General features: G+C 38.2%; 1 protein-coding gene across 2 annotated transcripts in view; it reads right to left on the reverse strand.

The window, feature by feature from the left end:
- Positions 1-9595: 9595 nt before the first annotated feature.
- The window catches only part of TTC13 (tetratricopeptide repeat domain 13), a 91175-nt gene continuing 79569 nt past the window's right edge, over positions 9596-21201 (reverse strand). The window contains exons 18-23 of one of the 2 annotated variants that reach the window (XM_043964525.1): positions 20400-20506; positions 16126-16261; positions 14813-14892; positions 12711-12789; positions 12478-12557; positions 9596-10550 (exon numbers count right to left, since the gene is read on the reverse strand). In XM_043964525.1, coding sequence (XP_043820460.1) covers positions 10436-10550; positions 12478-12557; positions 12711-12789; positions 14813-14892; positions 16126-16261; positions 20400-20506 — 597 coding nt within the window. In that variant the 3' untranslated portion in view covers positions 9596-10435. Of the gene's footprint in view, positions 10551-12477; positions 12558-12710; positions 12790-14812; positions 14893-16125; positions 16262-20399; positions 20510-21201 lie in introns of both variants that reach the window. The other variant, XM_043964524.1, reaches the window with a different exon arrangement.

The raw sequence follows: 21201 nt of genomic DNA on the forward strand, positions 1-21201 counted from the left end.
TGGACTCTAGGCCCAGTGTTCTATCTACTGTACCACAGAGCTGCCTCATTAGTTAGAATACCATACTGTTGACTCATTTTAAATCTGTAGTTCACTAAAACCCCAGATCTTTTTTCATAGAAACTGTTGTCTAGTCATACCTCCCACATCCTGGATTTATAAAATCAATTTTTTAAAACCTAGGTATAGGTCATTTTACTTTTTGTCCCTATTAAATCTATATCTTTTTAAAAACTGATACCCCTTTACAAAAAAGCCATCATTTCCTGATACCCTCACAATGAAACCTCTCTTGAAACAATAACACTTAAGTAAAGCAAACTAAAAAAAAGCAACTATCCATCTGGATGTCCTGTGAGCATTTCAAATTCAAATTCACTCTTTCCAAAAAAGAATTTATTATCTTCTCCTGGCTAAAATGGTGTCCCTATAAACTTTCCTGTTTCTATTGAGGATACCATCATCCTTCCAGTCCCCTAAGTTCACAGCATAGAGTACTACTTGTCTCTTTTGCTTTATCTCACCCTGGACATTTACATGCCAATTTTATCTCCACAATCTCTGACATTCATCCCCCCAGCTGCACTAAAATGGACACCACCCTTGTTGAGGCCTACTTACCTCTTGTCTGGGTTATTTCAATTGGTTTCTTTTCTTCTAGTTCATCTTCCTTCTTTAATTCATCTTCCACAAAGCTTACATTGTACAAGTTTCCCTCCCCCTTTCACCAACCCCCCTGACCTTCCCAAGCTCATACTGTGTGAGTCAGTGACATTGGCCTAGCTGTTCCTCACATAAGACACACTAGATCTCTAGATTCCTGTCTTTTTTGATTAGCTTCCTAATGCCCCCAGGATTTATCCTTAGCTTGACATTTAAATGCCATTACAGTATATTTCCAACTAACCTTTCCAGACTTTTCACCTCAGTCCCCTTCATTTATTCTAGGTTCTGAAACCCTCCATATATCATCTACTTTTATGTTGTTGCAGACTGTCCTCTGTGTGTGCTGGGAAAGAAGAGGATTGCAAAGAATGAGTGAACTGGATTCACCTTCGGCAGGAGGCCCTTCCCCTTTCAGATTACCTTCCATCTACTGTGTATATATCTTATATGTACCAAGTTACTTTTATATTGTCTTACCCGTTAGAATGTACGCTCCTTGAGGACAAGGATCAATTCTTACCTTTCTTGGTGTCCTCAGCGCATAAAAAGTGATTAATAATAAGTGCTTATTAATTGACCTACCTTTTACTTCCCAATGCTTGCTTCAGATTCTCCAAGGATGAGTAAATATTCAAGTTTGATAACTAGATGTACATTTTTTTTTAGTGAGGCAATTGGGGTCAAGTGACTTGCCCAGGGTCACACAGCTAGTAAGTGTTAAGTGTCTGAGGCTGGATTTGAACTCAAGTACTCCTGACTCCAGGGCCGGTGCTCTATCCACTGCGCCACCTAGCTGCCCCTAGATGTACATTTTCTGGAGAACTTTACTGGCAGTTTCTTGGGCATTTGTGGTCTTAGATAATCAAGGGAAGTATATATGATTAAATCTACAAGCAAAGCATTAAAACCACAGGCCCTGGATTCAGGAGGACCCGAGTTCAAATCCGGCCTCAGCCACTTGACACTTACTAGCTGTGTGACCCTGGGCGAGTCACTTAACCCTCATTGCCCCAAGGGCGGGGGGGGGGGGGGGGAGTTAGGCTTCTCCTCCCATTCTTGTCTCAACAAGAATCAGAAACGTATACTAAAAATCTGTTCCTGATTTATCTCCCTAGAGCTTGTAGAAGAATGGGGCCTAGGACTAACAGTAGCAGGGCTTATAGGTTTTTCCATCAGGATGGAGGATAAAAGGGTAACAGGGCAAAATTTTTCCAATTCTCAAACATAGCTTTCATTCTCTTCACAATAACTTGGGTGCTCAAGCCAAATGTATAAATCAGATCCAAGGCTTCTGGAAGATTAATTTTGAATACTAATAAAAAAAAATCATAAAGCTTGGGGCTAAGGAGAGCCCAAATCCTGGACAATTTGAGCAATGCAGCCCACTTAAAGATTTGGAAGTGTAATTCTTCAGTCTAAACTATTTATCTGGAGATGAGATAAGGGAAGTTTAACATAATAAACACATTCCACATTAGCAAGGAGCCCTCAGAGAAGTGAGCTGGAATGTAGCCTCAAGACATGGAATTTTCTTCAAGTTGCTGGTACAGGAAATAGAACTTCTCGCACACTTTGCTAAATTTTGGGTAGTTTCCCAGAATACCTTCCAACAGCAAAAGATACTATCACTCTCCAACCAGCCCCAGCCATGCCAACTTTACTTGGACCATCACCTCCAGCAACCAGGACCCCAGCCAAGTCCCCTAGGTCCTTTAGCTCTGATCAGCTTTTGCCTTAAGGGCCAGGGTCCAGGGCTTTCCTTCACTTTCTACAAAAATACTACCACCACCATTCCTTTTAGTTAACCTTTAATTGTTATCTTCTCTCATTAGCAAATAAGCTCCTTGAGGGCAGGGACTATCTTGCAATCTAGTGATATTGCAAGATCACTAGATCACTTTATAAATGTTTTATCTATTGATCTTAACTAGGTATTACCAGTTGCTAGCACTTACCACTTTGGTTAGAGAACTAATTGGTTAATTTTCATTTGAACTGAAATGAGGCCATTTGGTATTGTTCAAAAGGCATAGGTCTAAACACTAGGAACAAAGCTACTAATACTACCAGAGCTGGAGATTTGTCATCAGCTTTAGATAAGTCACTTTAGAGAGGTAGTGTGGGGTTCAAGTTGTCCCTCTTCTTCTTTTTTTTTTTCTTTTTGCAGGGCAAAGGGGGTTAAGTGACTTGCCCAGGGTCACACAGCTAGTAAGTGTCAAGTGTCTGAGGCCGGATTTGAACTCAGGTACTCCTGAATCCAGGGCCAGTGCTTTATCCACTGTACCACCTAGCTGCCCCAAGTTGTCCCTCTTCTGCCTGACTACTGTTTTACTTTCGGCAAGTCAGTCTACAGTGAACCTCACTCACTTGGCTCATCTATAAGATAGGAAAGATACCTTCCAAGGTTATTGTGAGCAAAGTGTCTTGTAAGCTTTAAAATGTTATTTGTTGTTCAGTTGTTTAGGTTGTATTCAACTCTTAGTGACCCCATTAGGGTTTTCTAGGAAGATACTAGAGTGGTTTGCCATTTCCTTCTCCCTTTCATTTTTTTTTTAAGTGAGGCATTTGGGGTTAAGTGACTTGCCCAGGGTCACACAGCTAGTAAGTGTTAAATGTCTGAGGCCTGATTTGAACTCAGGTACTCCTGATTCCAGGACCGGTGCTCCATCCACTGTGCCACCTAGCCACCTTCTCCCTTTCATTTTACAGATGAGAAAACTGAGGCAAAGAGTTAAATGCCTTGCCCAGGATCACATAACTAGTAAATGTCCAAGGCCAGATTTGAACTCAGGAATCTAGATGTCTTCCTGACTCCAGGCCCAGCACTGTGCCACCTAGCTGCCCAAAAATATTATATAAATGTGAGCTATTTTATCTGATTGGAAAGTGGATGGGACAGGGTTCTCTGTACCTCCAACTATTTAAACTATTTAAGGTAAGACTCCCCATAAAGATATTATGTAAATCAAAAAGACTGCTTCTTTCTATCAATCATATCTTCAAGACTATATGGGGACTAAAGGAAAAAAAATATCATTTTCAGTTATGTGGGAAATTATTGAGGGAAAGAGAACAAGCATTTATTAAAGACCTACTATGTGCCAGGCACTTGTGCTAAGCTCTTTACAATTTTATTTGCTCCTCACAACAAACTTGTTAGGGAAGCTATTGTTATCCCCATTTAACAATTAAGGAAACTGAGACATAAATGTGCCCAGAGTCACAGTTTCTGAGGCCTCACCTCTATCTAGTAGGTAAGCTTTTATTTTTTACCTTACCGTATGGAACTCTCCCTTCTTCTCCCTAACTCTCATACCACTGCAAGATCAGCAGACTTGAACACAAGGAAGGTCCCAGTGGTTTTCAAGGGTCAAGCAGAGGAGCTCAGCAGAAACAGTCCTTGAAAGCTTTAATAAAGATTCCTCTATAAATTGTCCTTGATTTGCTGGCTCTGACACTCAGTGGCCCTCAAACGTGGCCTTCAGTTTCAACCAGGGAAGGCTAGGTTCTTTAGCTTTTTTCTAAGAGATCAGTAACATCTGAACCAGCAGCAAACTGCTGACAGTGGTATTAACCACTGTCTCCCTTTGTGAGTCAACTCTTGTGTCATCAGTTGCTGGATTCTTTCCAAGTTATCAAAAGCCAGACATTTGGGGGGAAAGATAAATGACCTATTTTAGAATCTATTATACCTAATTTGATTTTGTAATTTAGATACAGAGATTTTTTTCATCCTCACCTTTTCTAATAAATCTTATTACTAAATAAGTATGATTTAATTTTGACAAAGCTTGCTTGATTCATACTCAAGGAACCCAGTTCTGAGTCAGAATTTTGGATGATCTCAAAGTCCAGTTCATTCCTAAGAACTGCTTTATAATTCAGCTTTACTGCCAAGATGCGGGCACAGAGTCGGTCCAATCTACTATTCATATGTGGAACTTTGCAAAAACAACAACAACAACAACAACAACAAAAACAAAACAAAACACGTGCACATGCTGTTTTCTGAAAAATGGTGGCAAAATCATATTTATTCCTGTTAAATTAACTTAATAATTTCCCTAGTATTATATTAAACCTAAGAACTTATTCCATTTAGGAATGTTCCCCAGAATGAGCAAGATGAATTTAATTCATTAGTAACAGAAATTATTTGTTAGTAACCACTTGCAAAGTTTTCTCTTCAACAAGCAGTGTATGCCAAATCATCCCTCTGACCATTGTGAAGTCAGTGGTCATGTAAAGTATGAAGACCAATTGTGACCAAGGAGGGGCAGGGGTATTTACACCAGGATGGTTTCCTAATTCTTTCAGTCTTCACAACCATCAATTACAGCTCAAATACTGGCTCTAGACAGGAGGTCAAGGGGTCTGCCCCTCAGGTGAGTATTTTTACTTTCTGACAAGAGGTGATCAGTGACTTCTAGGAGACAACCATAGCATTATCCTGTTCTTCAAATAGGAAAGAACTGAGTTCTCAGGCAATTAAATTACTTCACTTAATTTTCAAAGGAGAAATCTATAGAGCATGGCTGTATATAGATGTTCAACCCATGAAGGGTATTAGGCTGGAAAATGTGGATACAGTCATTCCAATCTCCAGTAACTAACTGCCTACTAGGCCCCCTGGGGTTCATAAGTATTCCTTGACTTTAGGTCTTGGCTTTATATCTATCTTATGCTTTCTTTTGCTTTCCATGTGACACTGTCATAAATTTTGTGTTATCAGTGTATGCTTTCTCTCTCTATATATATAGATGCCTTCAAAAAGCTAAGCTCCCCAAGGGCATGGATTGTCTTTCCTCATGTTTTATCCCTAGTCTAGCACGAGAAGAGCTTGACAAGGTTTTGTTGGATTAGCTATAGATCCTAAGTATAAGTGGCACAAGATGAATGGTTAAGCTGCTACGTTACCTGGAGGAGTAGTCCCATTAGATCTAGAATCCCAAGGCTCCCTAAAGGGACTTATTACGTCTTTGCAAAAAAAGTAAGAAGATAATCAATCAATCAACAAGAACTAATTAAGTACTTTTTTATATTAGGTGCTGGGGAACACATGTATTTCTTGACTTGATTTCATGGTTTCTCCCTAGGCTCCGGCCTGCTCGTCAGAATGACCCTAGAGACCAGACCTGTGAGTGCAGAAAGAGCTGAGGTGAGCAGTTTTTTTCTACCCAGAAGCACGGGCAGTAGGATCAATAACTTCTAACAACTTTTCTTTTTCAATTTAACCAACGGGGATTGTAAGAGTTGTTTCCCTACCTGCCAACATCCTTTAATCTTCTGAGGACAGCAGGAAGAAGGTAGAGAAAGGGGGTAGATAGGACCTAGGGAAGAATTCTGTTGAAATTTGTTTGAGCTTTTAAACCCATTACGTCATGAAAAAGACATAGATGCTCAAACAGGAGCAAAGTAGTTCTTGCTATGGTCTACTATAGAAGGATCAGAGAATCTAGCCAGAATTCAAGGCTTTCCTTTTTTTTCTCTTTACTAAATTATTGTTCCTTGATGATATTTGTGGGAAGGGCCAGAGGGTTTCATACTGTTTATTTTGGGTACCTGATTTTGTTTTGAAAGCCCCAAGTAAACCAGTGTGAGTGGACTGACAGATCTTTGAAGATGGCACTCACCTCCCTTCCTTTCTGCTCACCAGATTCTTTACTCTTCACTAATCTTTTCATTTGCAGAAGATGGATTTCCAGGGAAGAAAACACTACAGGAGACCACTCAGAACCAACATCATCTAAAATGAACCAGAGTTTGTGCAGGCTAAGCAAAAGGCTAATTGTCCCGACGTGGTACATAACCTAATAGCTAGCTAGCTAGATATCTATCACTCTCAAAAGACTGATGGTAGAGTCCAGGCAGACTGTTTCCCTTGACCCTAGTCCAAGTTCATGAAGAAGCATATCTGTCCCTGATCTAGTCCCCACCTTCTCATTTTTCTTTTTTCCTTCCTGCTGACAAGGTTTTGTTGAATTGGCTATAGGTCCTAAGTATAAGTGGCACAAGATGAATGGTTAAGCTGTCAGGTTACCTGGCCAATCTCATCTCTTTTCTATTCTTGAGCCACTCTCTTCGGTCCCCTAGTTTAGGGCCTACTGGGGGGTGTTTATGATGGATTGCAAACCTCATGCTTGGGGCAAAAGCCGATCGCCTTCGGGGGTCAGGAAGGAATTTTCCCCACCATCTACACAAAATTGACCCAATGTGTGATGGAGGTTTTTCGCCTTCCTCCAAAGCATCAGGAACCAGCTTTTGGCTGGAACATTCTGTTTAGATGTTTGTTGTGCAAAATTTTGCCCCTGAAAAGAATTTATTGGCAACTAGAGAATGTTTGGAGACCTTATTTAAAAGATCCCATTTGAACACAAGAGAATTCTCTCATCTTTTTTCTCCAAGTTAAGATTGTTTTGATATTGGGTGTTGAATTTGCCAAATTTGATTTGCCAATGGGAACTATGTCTGACAAACTCTTTTTCAGGAATATTCCTGCAATTGGGTTGAAATCAGATAGTTCCAATATGCTCTTGCATATTCAGGACATGTTCAGAAGGGTCTCCAGCAAAGATAAAGATGTACAACCATTGTGTAAACAGAATGGGGGTATAAATTATATCTTTCTATTTTTTAAAAAATAGAAAAAACTTAATTAAAGTGTTACAAAAACATTTCTGGTATTTGGATTTTTATTTCTTGCTTCAGAATTTGTGGTTTGAAAGGCAGCCAGGGTTACAAATGCTGATCTACAAGCCATTTGTTTTATTCTGTCCCTAGAAGCAAGCTCTTCTCGATGCTGTGAACAGTTAGTTATGCTTTCTGTAGTTATCTCACGCCAGACAGAATGGCCTGAAATCGATCATACATGGCAAAATACCGAAGTGAGCAAACACAAAAGAGCTTTAGTTACCTTTCGTTTGGGCAGCATTATTTTGTTTTCATTCTAAAAAATGAAGCCCCAAGTCAGAAGGTGCTGTTCAAGGACTTCAGTCTTTCTGCAGCTAATATTAATGACCTCTACCTATCTTTTTGCTATACTTGCACTCAAAGCAAATGAGGTTTGTGAACAGTTTTACCTGGGAGAAATGCAAGGTTTGGAAGGGGGAGAGGATGCTATAGAATGGGTGAATTACCATTCGGGAAAGGCACAACTCAGCAAATGCCCAGAACACACCTGAATGATATTTCCTAGAAGACCAAGGCCTCACTGCCACACAACACATTTCCAGGTGGAATGCTAAAGTGTGCTAGTCTCCTGCCCCTTGTCTTCTGGCAAGACACTGCTTATAAGAGCCTACCCATATTCCTTAGCAATGATCAATTAGGATATAAAATTTCTATGCTGGGTACCATTTGAATTTGGAAGATATGTAAAAACTATTCTCCTGGTTTTTAGCACTATCTTCAATAACATTTTTTTTTGCAAGACTGAACCAAATCTGAAACTCACGTCTCCATACACAGTAGCCCTGGGACCCCTTCCCTCCAATTACAGTAGGGAGCTCCTGCCAGATCCTCCATTTAAGGAAGGGGTCCAGGGCAACCCCCTTCATCACCTTCCCAAACTTGGCCTACTGGTCTTCATCATGCCTCTGAGTCAGGCATCCTTCCTTCCCCACCCCCCTTTTCAGTTTCTTTTTATGTGTCGTCTTCTCCCATTAGATTGTGAACTCCTTGAGGACAGGGACTGTGTTTTGCTTTTCTATGCACCCCCAGTGTTTAGAGCAGCGCCTGGTACACAGTTAGATGCTTTATAGATGACTAATGACTGACTAAGGCCTTATACTCCAGGAATTGCTGAAGAAGATCTGCAAGAGGAATGATCATAGTCTCTTGGTGGTAACATGGAAGAATAGGGTAATATTAGAAGCCATTCTTCATATGGCAGCTACAACTTTAAATTGCTGGTCTTAAAACTTTAAATGGCTGGATTTTAATCCCACATTTCACAGAAATGCATAATTTCAGAGTTAGAAGGGACCTCAGTGGTCTACCTACTCTATATATTTCTATCTATAAATATGCAGGTGTATGTATTTACTCACACACCCCTACAGATATACACATACATACCTGTGTACACACACACACACACACACACACACACACACACACACACACACACACTCAGGCCACTTCTCTAATACAGTAAATATAAGCTGGATCTACTTCCCTCTTACATATGAAACCTCAATTCTTCAGAAGAATAAAAATTTGCCATTTGGGAAATTCCTTACATGTTCAAAAATAAAAGTTACCTTCATTGCTCTGATCTCCTTTAAAACTTCTCTGCCTGGCATTCAAAGCCTTCACCGAACTTCCCCAAATTTCCAAAGATTCCCTTACTTAGCAAGATGGTCTCCTCCCTTGTCCAATCTGTTTCCTACTTCTCACAAACTCACTCTTTGACAGCTTCGTGTATGCCTTTGTGAATGCTGTTTTCCCCATCTGGAATGCTGTCTGCCATCTCCTCCAAGCACACTTCCTTGAAGAACTCTTCTCAGAGAAAGCCTGGCCCATTTATAGTCATTCCTTTATTCTGTATCCCTTCAGAATAAATGGATTCTTTGAAGGATATTTGTATTCACTTGTGTATACAAAAAAGCAAACATTCCCCTTGCATATTGGTTTGCTGATGCTTTAAAAATTGCACCCCCCCATTTGTAACAAATTATTTAAATGGAGTGAACACTTTAGCCACAGTTCCTTTTTCTATTACATAATGGTCAGTCTCCTGGTTGGCTTCCTACCAAGACTGATAGTGTATGTTTTTTTGTGAACATTTCTCATATGAGTCACCTGTGTACAAATAATTCTGTGCTGTACAAATGCAGGTCATTCCTATTGATGTCTTTTGTGTGTATGCAAGCATTTGAGAAAACAGTCGCGGTTCCAAAACATGGTTACAAAAGTCAAAGAAAATGAATTTCAAATGGTAACCTTTTAATTAACCAGGGTTTCACTGTTTTCACTGTTATCTTCCCCAATCCCCAAATGGAAACCAGATTTTGTAAAATCAGTGGTAGTTTTAATTTTTGAATTTTCATACACTGCTAACCTGAAATAGCAACCAGTTAATATGACACCCAACACACACAATCCAGTGCCAAAAACTGGGGTCGTCGGACAGTAAGTTTTTCAACAAAAGAAGAAAAAAAAAGCATGGTTTAGCAGTTCGGCATTTTAGAACACTAGCTGACAACTGCATCACCAAAATTTTCTTTGTGTGCTGTGTGGCAGCCATCAATTGCCTTAGAATGCTTTCACAGCTTGAAAACATTTGAGACCTTTAACACGAAGTCAGACTTTATATAAGCTAAAAAAGGACAATCTTATCTGAAAGTTCCTAAAGGGAAATATTCCTTGGCAGGGAAAAAAACCTCATGGGCATATACAGAATAAAATCAGCTGTTCATTCATGGTTATTTAATTTTTAATTACTAATTTTTGGTCTCTAAAAGTTAATGCATATTACTGTTTTGCTATAGGAAAGCAGTGTATGGCTACTATTAATGGAAACCAACAGGCCATTGGCCAATACATTTTTTTCCCTCCCAAACTTTAGGCCTACCCCCAAAACTCTCATGATTTCTGTTTTGAATCTGGAAAAGTAAAGAAAATGCTCTCAAGTATTCAGTTCCTATCAAAAACTGGTATCAAAAGTAATAAAGGACCTAATTTCTTCATAATTTCACTTTTCAAAAAAATAACTTAAGAGAAGCAAGAGGTCCCAGCCCTTTACTTTATAATAAATACTATAGAACAACTATAGTTTCTTAAAACACCGTGGAGAAGAGTCTGTGTTTAGCACCTCAATCATTGTTCTTAGTGTTGGAAATGTCTCTGACACTGATGGAAGACTCTTGTAAGAAGGAGAAATACTGAAAGAGAAAAGAAAAAAAAAAAGGACATGAAGACAACACAATTTACCTAAAAGACAAGATTTTTATTCTTATTATGTATTCATTCATTTCCTAATACATACATACATACAAATCAACTGGGTAAGGAGAGAAATTAAGAGAAAATAGCCCTGTTCAGTAGACAGAAAAATAATCAGGATTCATTTATTCAGCAAGCATTTATTAAAGCACCTATGTTCGAGGCACTATGTTAAATATTGAAAATACAAAGACAAAACTAAGAGTACCTGCCCTCAAAGAGCTTACATTCTATAGGGTAGAAGGAGGGTAGAGAAGTGGAGAATAACATACCCCAACATTAAGTAAGTATACAAAGTAATTTAAGGAAGAGGATGAAGGGAATTGAGAGACTTCCTGTAGGAGGTGGTACTTGAAATGAGTCTTAAGAAGGTTCAGCTAAATTAGCTGGGTTAGGAGTTTTGCCAAGAGACAAATAAATGAACCTTTTTTTCCCTCCTTTGTAAAGTGAATATGCTCTTCTGCTCTTCTTTAAATTGTTATTTTGAGGGTAAGCTAGGTGGTTCAAAATTATGTGCTAAAAGGAAATTTAACCTCTAAGGCATGTTTTTGAGAAATAGCAAAATTTACAAAAGAAGTCAACTAATTGAATGAAACTAGAATAAGAGAAGACACTTGAAAAAAAAAGAAAAACAAAACAAAACAACAACAAAAAAAGAGAAGACACTTGACAGGACAAAGCATGATCGTTTCAAATACTAAGTTTCAAAGGAATATATATCTAGTACAACCCTTTCATTTTTAAAATGCCTATCAAGGTTAAGGGACTTGCTAAAGTCACACAGGTAATAATCCAAAATGGAATTTGAACCCAGAACCTCTGACACCAGATTCAGGGAGCTTTCCAATATTAACAATCTGGGTAAACAGCCCACTTTTTTTTTTTTTGTGGGGCAATGAGGGTTAAGTGACAAACCCAAGATCACACAGCTAGTAAGTGTCAAGTGTCTTGAGGTCAGATTTGATCTCAAGTCCTCCTGAATCCAGGGCCAGTGCTTTATCCACTGCACCACCTAGCTGCCCCCAACAGCTCACTTTAGAACTGACTTAAAGAGAATACAAATTACTCAGCAATTATGAGGGTGACTGCTTCTGTCAAATAGATTTGAAAGCAAAATGAGTAAATAGATGGAATCTCAAGGGTGAGAAAGGAGAAGAAAACAAATAGGGAGTTCAGATAGCATAATGTACTTATTTCTCTTCGGTTAAAGCAATGACTTAATGTAGGACTGATTCAACCTCCTTTGATGTTTCTGAAAACAAAAGCCAGGAAAAACCACAGAAGCTACAATTCCCTTCCCCCTACTTTCTATGGCAGAGTCACTGGTGTACTGCTGACTATTTGTAATTCATTATTGAATAAGAATTACCGAGATGTGTACTTCTTGCTAAATTACAATGAAGACTTCTCAAACTGGAAACATGGACAAGACGAATTTAAGATATTTTCTGCTTAATGAAAAATCTGAAAATTAATTGTACTTTCAATTTAATACAGGATGATAGTATCAAGGATTTTAGGTAATGAGTGACTTCTCTAATGATGGAAATAAACATCTGATTATTTTGAAAATTAGGTTGGGAAAAAAAGAAAGATTTGTTTTGTAAATAAATTTTGCTTCCATCAGTTAGCCCTGTGTTTTTTATCCATTCTATTTCAATATGCTTTTAGTGGCCCAGTATAGTTACAAATATATATTATATACACATATATGTGTACACACACACACACACACACACGAAGCTCACTGGTCAATAATGCCTCATACCATAAAAATTGCTTCATCAAAGATCTAGGAGTATTAAATAGATATTTGCTATGCCCAGTCTGTAGCAATTTTCAGCCTTCCCCAACACATTTATTTACCTTTGTAAGCTCATCCAGCTTTTGGCTATTTTGCTAAAGGCCTCTGATCCAGGAGCTGTCATGGCTTCAAAGTCAACTAACTGGAGTGGGAAAAAAATGGGATTTTAGTTTCGGTGGGTTTAATACTAAAGAAAATACCTTGAAATCAATCGATGTACCTTGAAATAGGAAGAATTCACAAATTGAAATTTAATGTACAATTGACCAACTTTCTATTCCAGACTCCAACATACCTTTCCTTTGGGAATTTTTCCAGCTACTTCCTTCCCACTTGCCATCAATGCACCCACAATCACAGAATAAGCTATTACACTGTGGAAAAAAGTAACAATGATCAAATTCTCTTCTGCTGATATGACCTCCTATTCACCATGCAGCTACCTTGACTTAAAGAGCTTAAATTCCATATCTTTTTACAACAGTATTTTGGGACCTAAGAATGAAATTCACAGAAAGATAGTGAATTTTAGAGCTAGACAGGACCTTAAAGAGATCATCTCAGTTTATTTTAAACCCGAGTAATCAAGACTAATCAAAATCAAATACATGACACCAACTAAGCTTTAAGGAACAATAATGAATCATCTCTTAGTCTTAGCCCTACCCTCACTTTAATTACAATGAAATAAGAAATAAAAGTTTTAGTTACTATGTCTAATGTTATTAACACAGTGTTATTTAATGGTCAAATAGATCTATGACCTCACTAGTGGGGATGTCCCCCAACAATCCAGATCGAAACCTATCCATGTTTTCCAGTCCTCTGCATTAATTCAGATTTATGAAAAGCATTCTTTATAACCATTCTGTGAGGTAGGTGTAAATATTTTCTCTTGTAGATGAAGAAACTTGAAACTCTGAGATGTTACATGGCTTTCCCCAGTTCACACAGCTTGGAAGTATCAAAGCTGGCATTTCAATCTAAAACTTTGAATTCCTAGTCTTCATAGTATGGAGCAATGGATAGAGAGCCCTTGGCGTTGGAACCAGATTCAAGTCTTGCATCTGACACAGACTAGCTATGTGACCCCAAGTATAACAAAGCCACTGAATCTCTCGGTGATCTAGGCAATTTTCTAAGACTATAAATTGCAGAGAAGGTGCCAACCTGCTTGGCAGAAAGAGCTTCTACACCAGAGAGTACCCAAAGAATTCACAGGTCCTATTCTGCTACTCCAATGCCTCATCGTGGAGCAGAGGTGACCCTGGGTTCCCAAAGATTTTTATGTACACATAGACTTATCTATACATGTATGTACCAAAAAAAAAACCCAAAACCTTCCAGCTTTAAAAATTTGATCACAGCATTCCATGGGCATTAAAAGCTGAACCCAGCTCAGCATGTGATAACCAGACCAATGTGAAAACTGACTCATTATGAAAGCTTCCTTATTAATTTAATATAATTTTTTTAAAGACTGGGTTTTCCATCTTTCGCCCAGGCTGGAAGTTCAGAGGCTACTCGTACTCACAGGCTTGCCTCCTCTACTAATTGGCTCAGGAGCCAAAACAACCTGCTTTGTTTCTGACCAAGGCTGATTAGGCCATTTGGTGCAGCTTCTCTCCTCAGGAGCTCACCAAGTTAATGCTGAACTTAGTGCAGATGCAAATCAGAATAGCCCAGCTCAGAACTCTCAAGCTCAAGAAATCGGCCGGCCCAGCCTAGCTGAGATTACAGGCATGGGATACTGTGCCTGACAAAAGCTTCCTTCTTGATAAGATACCTGGCTGCTTTATAAAAGTCTGTACTTTCTTCATATACTGATGATTATATAACAAGAAACGGTCATTTTTCTGGCAGTATGCATGTGAAATGTTGTATAGCCAGTACAACAGAAACATTGCAGATATGAATAAATAAATAAAAGTCGCATGTGCCGGGGCTAAAAAACCAAATATTCCTAAGGGTCCAGTTACCAAGAGAAGAAGGGAAAATATTCGGCTACTTAAACATTACCAAAATTAGTCTGTTTATATCACAATGGAAATTAACTTTATTACTTAGACACTGACAATTCAAATCTCTCATGAATAATAACAGTTCACAAATTTGCTTTTCAGAGAATTGAAGGCAGAGAGCTCATCTTTAGAATTCCTTCTTGGGCATTAGCAGACCCCTAGCTAACTAATCTTCAAGCCATGGTACGAGTCCCATTTTTTAAAAGGGGCATTTTCTGATGATGTGTTTTACAGGTACTGTTTTAGTTGTGTTCTGTGGGACAGGAAAGGAGTACTGTTGGCTAATGTTTTATTTTCTTGTATTTAATTTTCTACTTGTACTCTAAAACAGTTCATACAAAGGGCACAATGTTTATGATTAAGGAATACCACTGACCTGGATCCTCTGGAGAGTGGCATTAAGTTATAGAAGTAGTAAACTAAGGATAAGATTAGGTTGCAAACAGCATCCGCCTCCTGGGGAGGGAAACAGAAACCCATGAACATGAAATACTGGGTTGTAAAAGAATTACCCATAAGGTGACAAGACACACAGGAATCATTTCCATACTTTTTCCAATTATTTCCAAAGAAAAATGTTGTCTTATTCTTCCCTACAAGGAATGAAACTGTCCAACTTTCCATCTTCTCATATCCCTAGTAAGTCCTAGTGTGTAGTCTATACTGAACTGTCTTCTTCCTTCTAAAGAAAATCCAATGATTTCCATCTTAAATGTTTTCTCTTTCCATAAAAGACAAGGTACACATGCAAACCTACAACTAAATGGTTAAAGAAATTTAGTTTAATGTGAAACTCATATAAGTTGTAAGCATTTTGCTACCATTATCTCATAAATCCTCATGATAACATATACAAACTGATACATTGATGTCAGGGAGAGGAAGTGATTTTCCTAGGGTCACAAAGCAAATCAGTGATCAGACTGAATTAGAATCTAGTCCAAGCAAGCAATCAAGGCTTACAGTTAATAAAATAGGAAAGATCTGAAAAACACAAAGCACAGATAACCTGAAGTACACTCTCATCACTGTAAGCAAGTCAAAAACGACTACACCATAGTTAATTTTAAAAGTGGGATTTTACATAAATAACTATCATGAATTGATTTATGATAATTATTCATAGAAATCATAATGAAAAAAGGAAAATGACAGAGGGATGAACTCATGCCATTTTCATTATAGAGCAGTTTCTCAAATAGTTCTAGCCAAACCAAAATTAGATCATACTGCAGTACCTCGCTTTAATTGTACCATTCTGCTCCTAAAAATGGAAATCAATAATTTTGTTTCCTTTAACCAAAGTTGCTATGTTCTAGATTTTTATAGTTTTGTTGTTGTTATGTGTATATTTAAAGAATAGTGTCAGAAAAGGAATGTCGATATTACACAGAGTAATTCAAGATTATTAAATAGATAGAATGTTTTCATAGCAGAAAAAGAATGTTAGAAGAGACATAAAAAAAAAAAAGGATTTATATTAAGAATTAATCCCGGGGCAGCTAGGTGGCGCAGTGGATAGAGCACTGGCCCTGGAGTCAGGAGTACCTGAGTTCAAATCTGGCCTCAGACACTTAACACACACTTACTAGCTGTGTGACCCTGGGCAAGTCACTTAACCCCAATTGCCTCATTAAAAAAAAAAAAAGAATTAATCCCATTTGGGGGAAAGTAAAAATAATAACTTACCCCAAGCTCTGATGAGAGAATTAATACTTTTCCTTTACTTGTGAGATCTTTATACAGTGCATCTATTTCAGCATGATACAACTGTGTTCTTTCTTCTGTAGTTTGAGTTTCCACAGAAAATAATATGTTGCCAACTCTGAAAGCACAAGAATGAACAGAAACAGTGTGGGTTAAACAACTCATTCAGAGATCCAAATATTGAGGATAAGAAAAGAAGCAAAACCCAGAAAGTTTTCATGATGTGGCAGGAAGACAAATAGATAAATATTTGCCAATCTTCTCTTTCACTGAATTTAGTTCCTACATATAACTCTAAAGTATACCACTTTCATAAAATGCAACGTGAAAGCCAGCCTGCTTTGAACTAGTTGTCTCTATGAACTTAGGTTAAAAAAGTGGAAAACAGCTCTATATCTTAGAGGCTGACTTAGAGCTGCCATTTTGGAATGACTCTTTACCAGAGAGCTGCCACTGTTATGGCTGAGAGTTACAGGTTCTGAAAATGTTTGGGGATCAGCCAATCAACAGTTATCAGGCATAATGGCACTTACCCCTTACACAACAGTGCGACCAAGTATGGTAGTAACAGTTTCTAGACCTTAGAGGAAATTACAAGCTAGAATTCATACATCTATATCTTGTTTGTAGTTCTGCACATCTGAAATAAAACAACAGTCTTGATCTCAATGTAAGTAAACTAATCCTGGAAACCTCTAAACTAACCCTGATGAGATGAGGAGGTGAATATGGGGCAAAATCTGACAAACACACTAAACTCTAAGGCAAATTACTTTAAAACCTTAGAAAAAGATAAGATTCCATAGCCTGAGTTCTTAAAATGATTAACGAAATATAAAATAAACCACAAAAAGAAAGAGTACTTATAAATAAACATCTGCCAAAAATGTTAACTTCACTAATAAAAAAATGTAAATGAAAACAATTCTGAGGTCCCATTTCATATGCGTGAAATTGGCAAAAATAAATCAAATGAAAAAACTCAAAGATAGGGGGCCTGTGGGGGAAATAGGCACACTCATACATTACTGGCAAAATTACAAGTTGGTATAATCTTTTTTAAAGAAGTCATAAAAGTGATTCTACTCATTAATCCCACTAGTGGAAAACATACCAAGCACAAAATTATACATAAGAGTGCCATCCTTATAAAGATGTAGCACTCAAAGCTGAAAGGAACCTCAGAGATCATTCCAACGTAATGAATTACTTAGTTACTCAAATAGTCAAGTCGGGATTTGAACCCCAGTTCTCTAGCTCCAAATCCAGTATTCTTTCCATTGTACCACAGTGTATTAGTAAGTGCAATGCTCTTTCCTTTATACCATACTGCCTTATTCATAGCTGAGGTATTATATGTAAGCAAAAAACTGAAAATGCCCCAAATATCCAATAGTTAGAGAATGGCTAAATGAATTACAATCAATGTAATGTTGTAAAATTTGCTAAGCTGTACAAATGAGAGACAGTATAGCATAGTATGTAGATAGCTAGAATCAAGTCAGGAACAATAATAAATAATAATAGCTAATATTTCTATGTATAGTAATTTAAGGTTTACAATGCGATTTACATACATTATCGTGCTTGATGGCTGTAACAACCTGAGGATGTCACTGAACCTTTCAATGCCTCAGATAACTCTGTGGCTATTGCATATAGATCATGCACTGATCTGAATGGGTAGTGGGAGTTTCTCATTAAGAGTTCCCTATATGGGGGCAGCTAGGTGCCGCAGTGGATGAAGCACCAGCCCTGGATTCAGGAGGACCTGAATTCAAACCCAGCCTCAGACACTTGACACTTACTAGCTGTGTGACCCTGGGATAAGTCACTTATCCCTCATTGCCCTGCAAAAAAAAAGAGTTCCCTATATATACCATTGTAATCTACTTATCTCCCCCCACTCTAAAGTGCAAGTCAAGAGAACAATAAGATATTAGATAAGACTTGAAATAAGGAAGAGGGAAAAAAAAGAAAGACAAACTACTTGGAATAGTACTGTTCATATTGTCTTGTAAACATATGAAAAGACAATCAAAGAGACTAATACAGAAGGAATTAATCAATGCAGTGAGCTTTAGTGTTGCCCTCTGTAAGACGGGATTAGTACAAAATACCCACCTCACAGAGTAAAGTTGATAAAAATTCCCCAAAGGGAGAGGATTAAAGAGAAAAAAGACTGTTTTCTCTTTTTAGAAATTATCTACAAGTGTAGTTTTCAAAATTATCCCGATACAATTCTAGAATGGATTAATAAATTGATGGTTTGTGAGGATTTAGAACACCTGACCATACAAATCAGCAAAATCTCACTAAATCCAAGTCATGTCAGACTAATGTGACATTTCATTTTCTGACAGAGTTACTATGTTGGTAGGGGAATGCTAAAGAGACACCTTATCTGAACCTCAGGACAAAATCTCTAATGGTTAACTTTGTGAACAGGATGGATGGGCAGGGACTGGATGATAGTAATTCTACCAAAAGGATAAAGAGTATTGATTAAAGTAATTATGTAAATCCTGACAGAGGTTTGGTCTTCGCTGTTATGTTCAAAAGACCTCATTCATGTTTTTTCAAGTACATGTCCTAGCTCCCCAACTAGACTCTAAGAACTCAAGAACAGGGACTCTCTTACTGGTTTATGTATCCCTGAAGCCCTAGTGCCTACCATAGCAGATGCTTACTAAATGTTGAGGGGGATAAACGTTTGTTTATCCAGCTCAGTAAGACTGTTGTTGAACTATGTAATTCATACCAACACTGCTTCATCTGGTTTATGAAGATTTTCTTCCTTTAACATTCTTTGGACTTCATTATAAAGGAGCTTCACCCCTAAAAGATCCATTAATGGAGGAATCACTGTTTTTACTTAGGGATCCTATGCATGCAAGTAAAAGCACTTCAAAGTGGCACATTATCCATATGTCACACCAAGGAAGCAAGGATCTGGGCCTAGCTGGAGATTACATGATTCTTCAATTTCCTCCTGACCCTGGCTTCTGGACTTCAAAACTATCTTCTCCTGGAACTTGCAGAGCGTGGGGCCTCTCTGACCTGGCACATCCAGTCATGCCTGCGGCCTTCTCAACTTGGAATATACCTCTATAAAACTTGCCCTCTTCTCCCAGTGGTGAATTCCTCCTGGTGCTTCCATGATCTGGAGGAGCCTAGGCTAGACTGCCTTCATTCCCTTCCCAGCCCTGTTCCTAGCTTCTTTCTGGACTTCAAAATCATGTCCCATGCCAGGGCTTCATTACCCAACCCCCCTCACTTTTCAGCTCCCTTTAGTGGGTCGTATTCTCCTCCATCAGAATGTAAGCTCTTAGAGGGCAGGGGTTGTCTTTCTTTTTGCTTGTATTTGTATCCCCCACCACTTGGAACATAGTACACACTTAATACTTGCTTGTTTCCTTCCTTCCTTCATGATATACAAAGAAAGACCAGAATTGCTGAATGGGACCAAGTGTGTTTGTCATTTAACCAACTGAACAAAATTGGCTTTGGAGTTGCCTAACGCATAATGATTAAATAAAAAACATTAAGCAAAAAAATTCTGTACTTGATTTCCCGTGGACTTCCCCATTCTTTATTTTGCCTTCTCAATTTCCATGTTCCATTCTAAATCATTTGCCAATTACTTCTTTTGGCCCAAACTTGATCACACTTTATTTTGAACTCTTAAGTTCTTATCCCCATTTCAAGTGAGATTTGATTTCACAGCTTTTCCAGTCAATGCCTGAAATGCTCTCTGCTTAATCTTCCCTCCCTTCCCTAATCACATGCAAACACAATTCTTCTCAACTTTCATAATCACTCAAAATCCTAAGGGCAATTTTTGAGATAGTTTCCTTTGGGATCAACAACCTAACATGAGTTTCCAAAGATATGGAAAACACAGTGCTTTCTAGAAAGGCTATTAGAATACTGTACTCAAAATATGGAAAACTGTTAGATTTGGACTGATCAGAAAATTCAAACTGAAGATATGCAGCTATTATACCAAATTAAACCTTCAGACATCCCAAGTCAGCAGCCTTCCGGAAAAGTAAAGGGTTCTGTCTGTGTACCAGGTCTTGGTGTCTTTCATTCCAATATGAAAATGACAATTTACCAGATTATCTCTGTATACTACCCCTTATTATATACTTCTACTTAGATATCATGCATACTCACACTCACCCCCCCCACACACACATCCCCACAAAATACATGGCCATATTTCATACTCACACTTTTTAAAGCATACATACTTGTCTCCTGTTATAGTAATTGTGAAGCCATCATATTCCTTCCCTTGATCTTTGAGGCTGGGAACTTTTGTATTCACAGTGAACCCATCTCTTGTTTTACTGTTAAACTGCTTTCGGAAAGAAAGAAGAGCAACATTAATAGTCTGTAACTTCATAGCTGGCCCTACCCATTGTTTAGTAATACACATTTTTTACTTGCCTATTTTAAACAAGGTCAACCTGATGCAATAAATGAATTGTTGTCTTCTAATACCAATCAGTTACTAGGGAATGGTATCTCTTGCTTGGTGTAAAAAGGCTCAGGGCCAGGAATCAGAATAGTGGGCCATAGTTCCTGATCTAGAAGCTGTGGGATTAGGAAAACATTTATAACTTCTCTGGGTCTCAGCTTTCTAAGAGCAGCTAAGTGGCACAGTGGAGAGAGTACTGGGTCTGGAGTCAGAGAGACTTGAATTCAAATCCAGTCTCAGACACTTAGTAGCTGAGTGACCCTAGGCAACTCACTTAACCTCAGTCTGCCTCAGTTTCCTCAACTCTGAAAGGGAGATTATGACAGCACCTTCCTTGAAGGGCAGTTGTAAGGATCAAATGAGAAAATATTTATAAAGTGTTTAGCACAGTACCTGGCATATCATAAGCACTTAATGGATGCTTTTCCTCTTCTTCCCACTTCATATGTTAAATAAGGAGCCTGAACTAAAGACCCTTCCAGCTATAATATCAGATAATTTTAGCTTGTTCCATGCAACAAAACAGATTCATTCTAATAATCCAAGATACTACAAATTCAGCTTTTGGCTTA

The sequence above is a fragment of the Dromiciops gliroides genome, chromosome 4 (genome assembly GCF_019393635.1).
Source record: "Dromiciops gliroides isolate mDroGli1 chromosome 4, mDroGli1.pri, whole genome shotgun sequence".
In the NCBI taxonomy this organism is placed as follows: domain Eukaryota; kingdom Metazoa; phylum Chordata; class Mammalia; order Microbiotheria; family Microbiotheriidae; genus Dromiciops; species Dromiciops gliroides.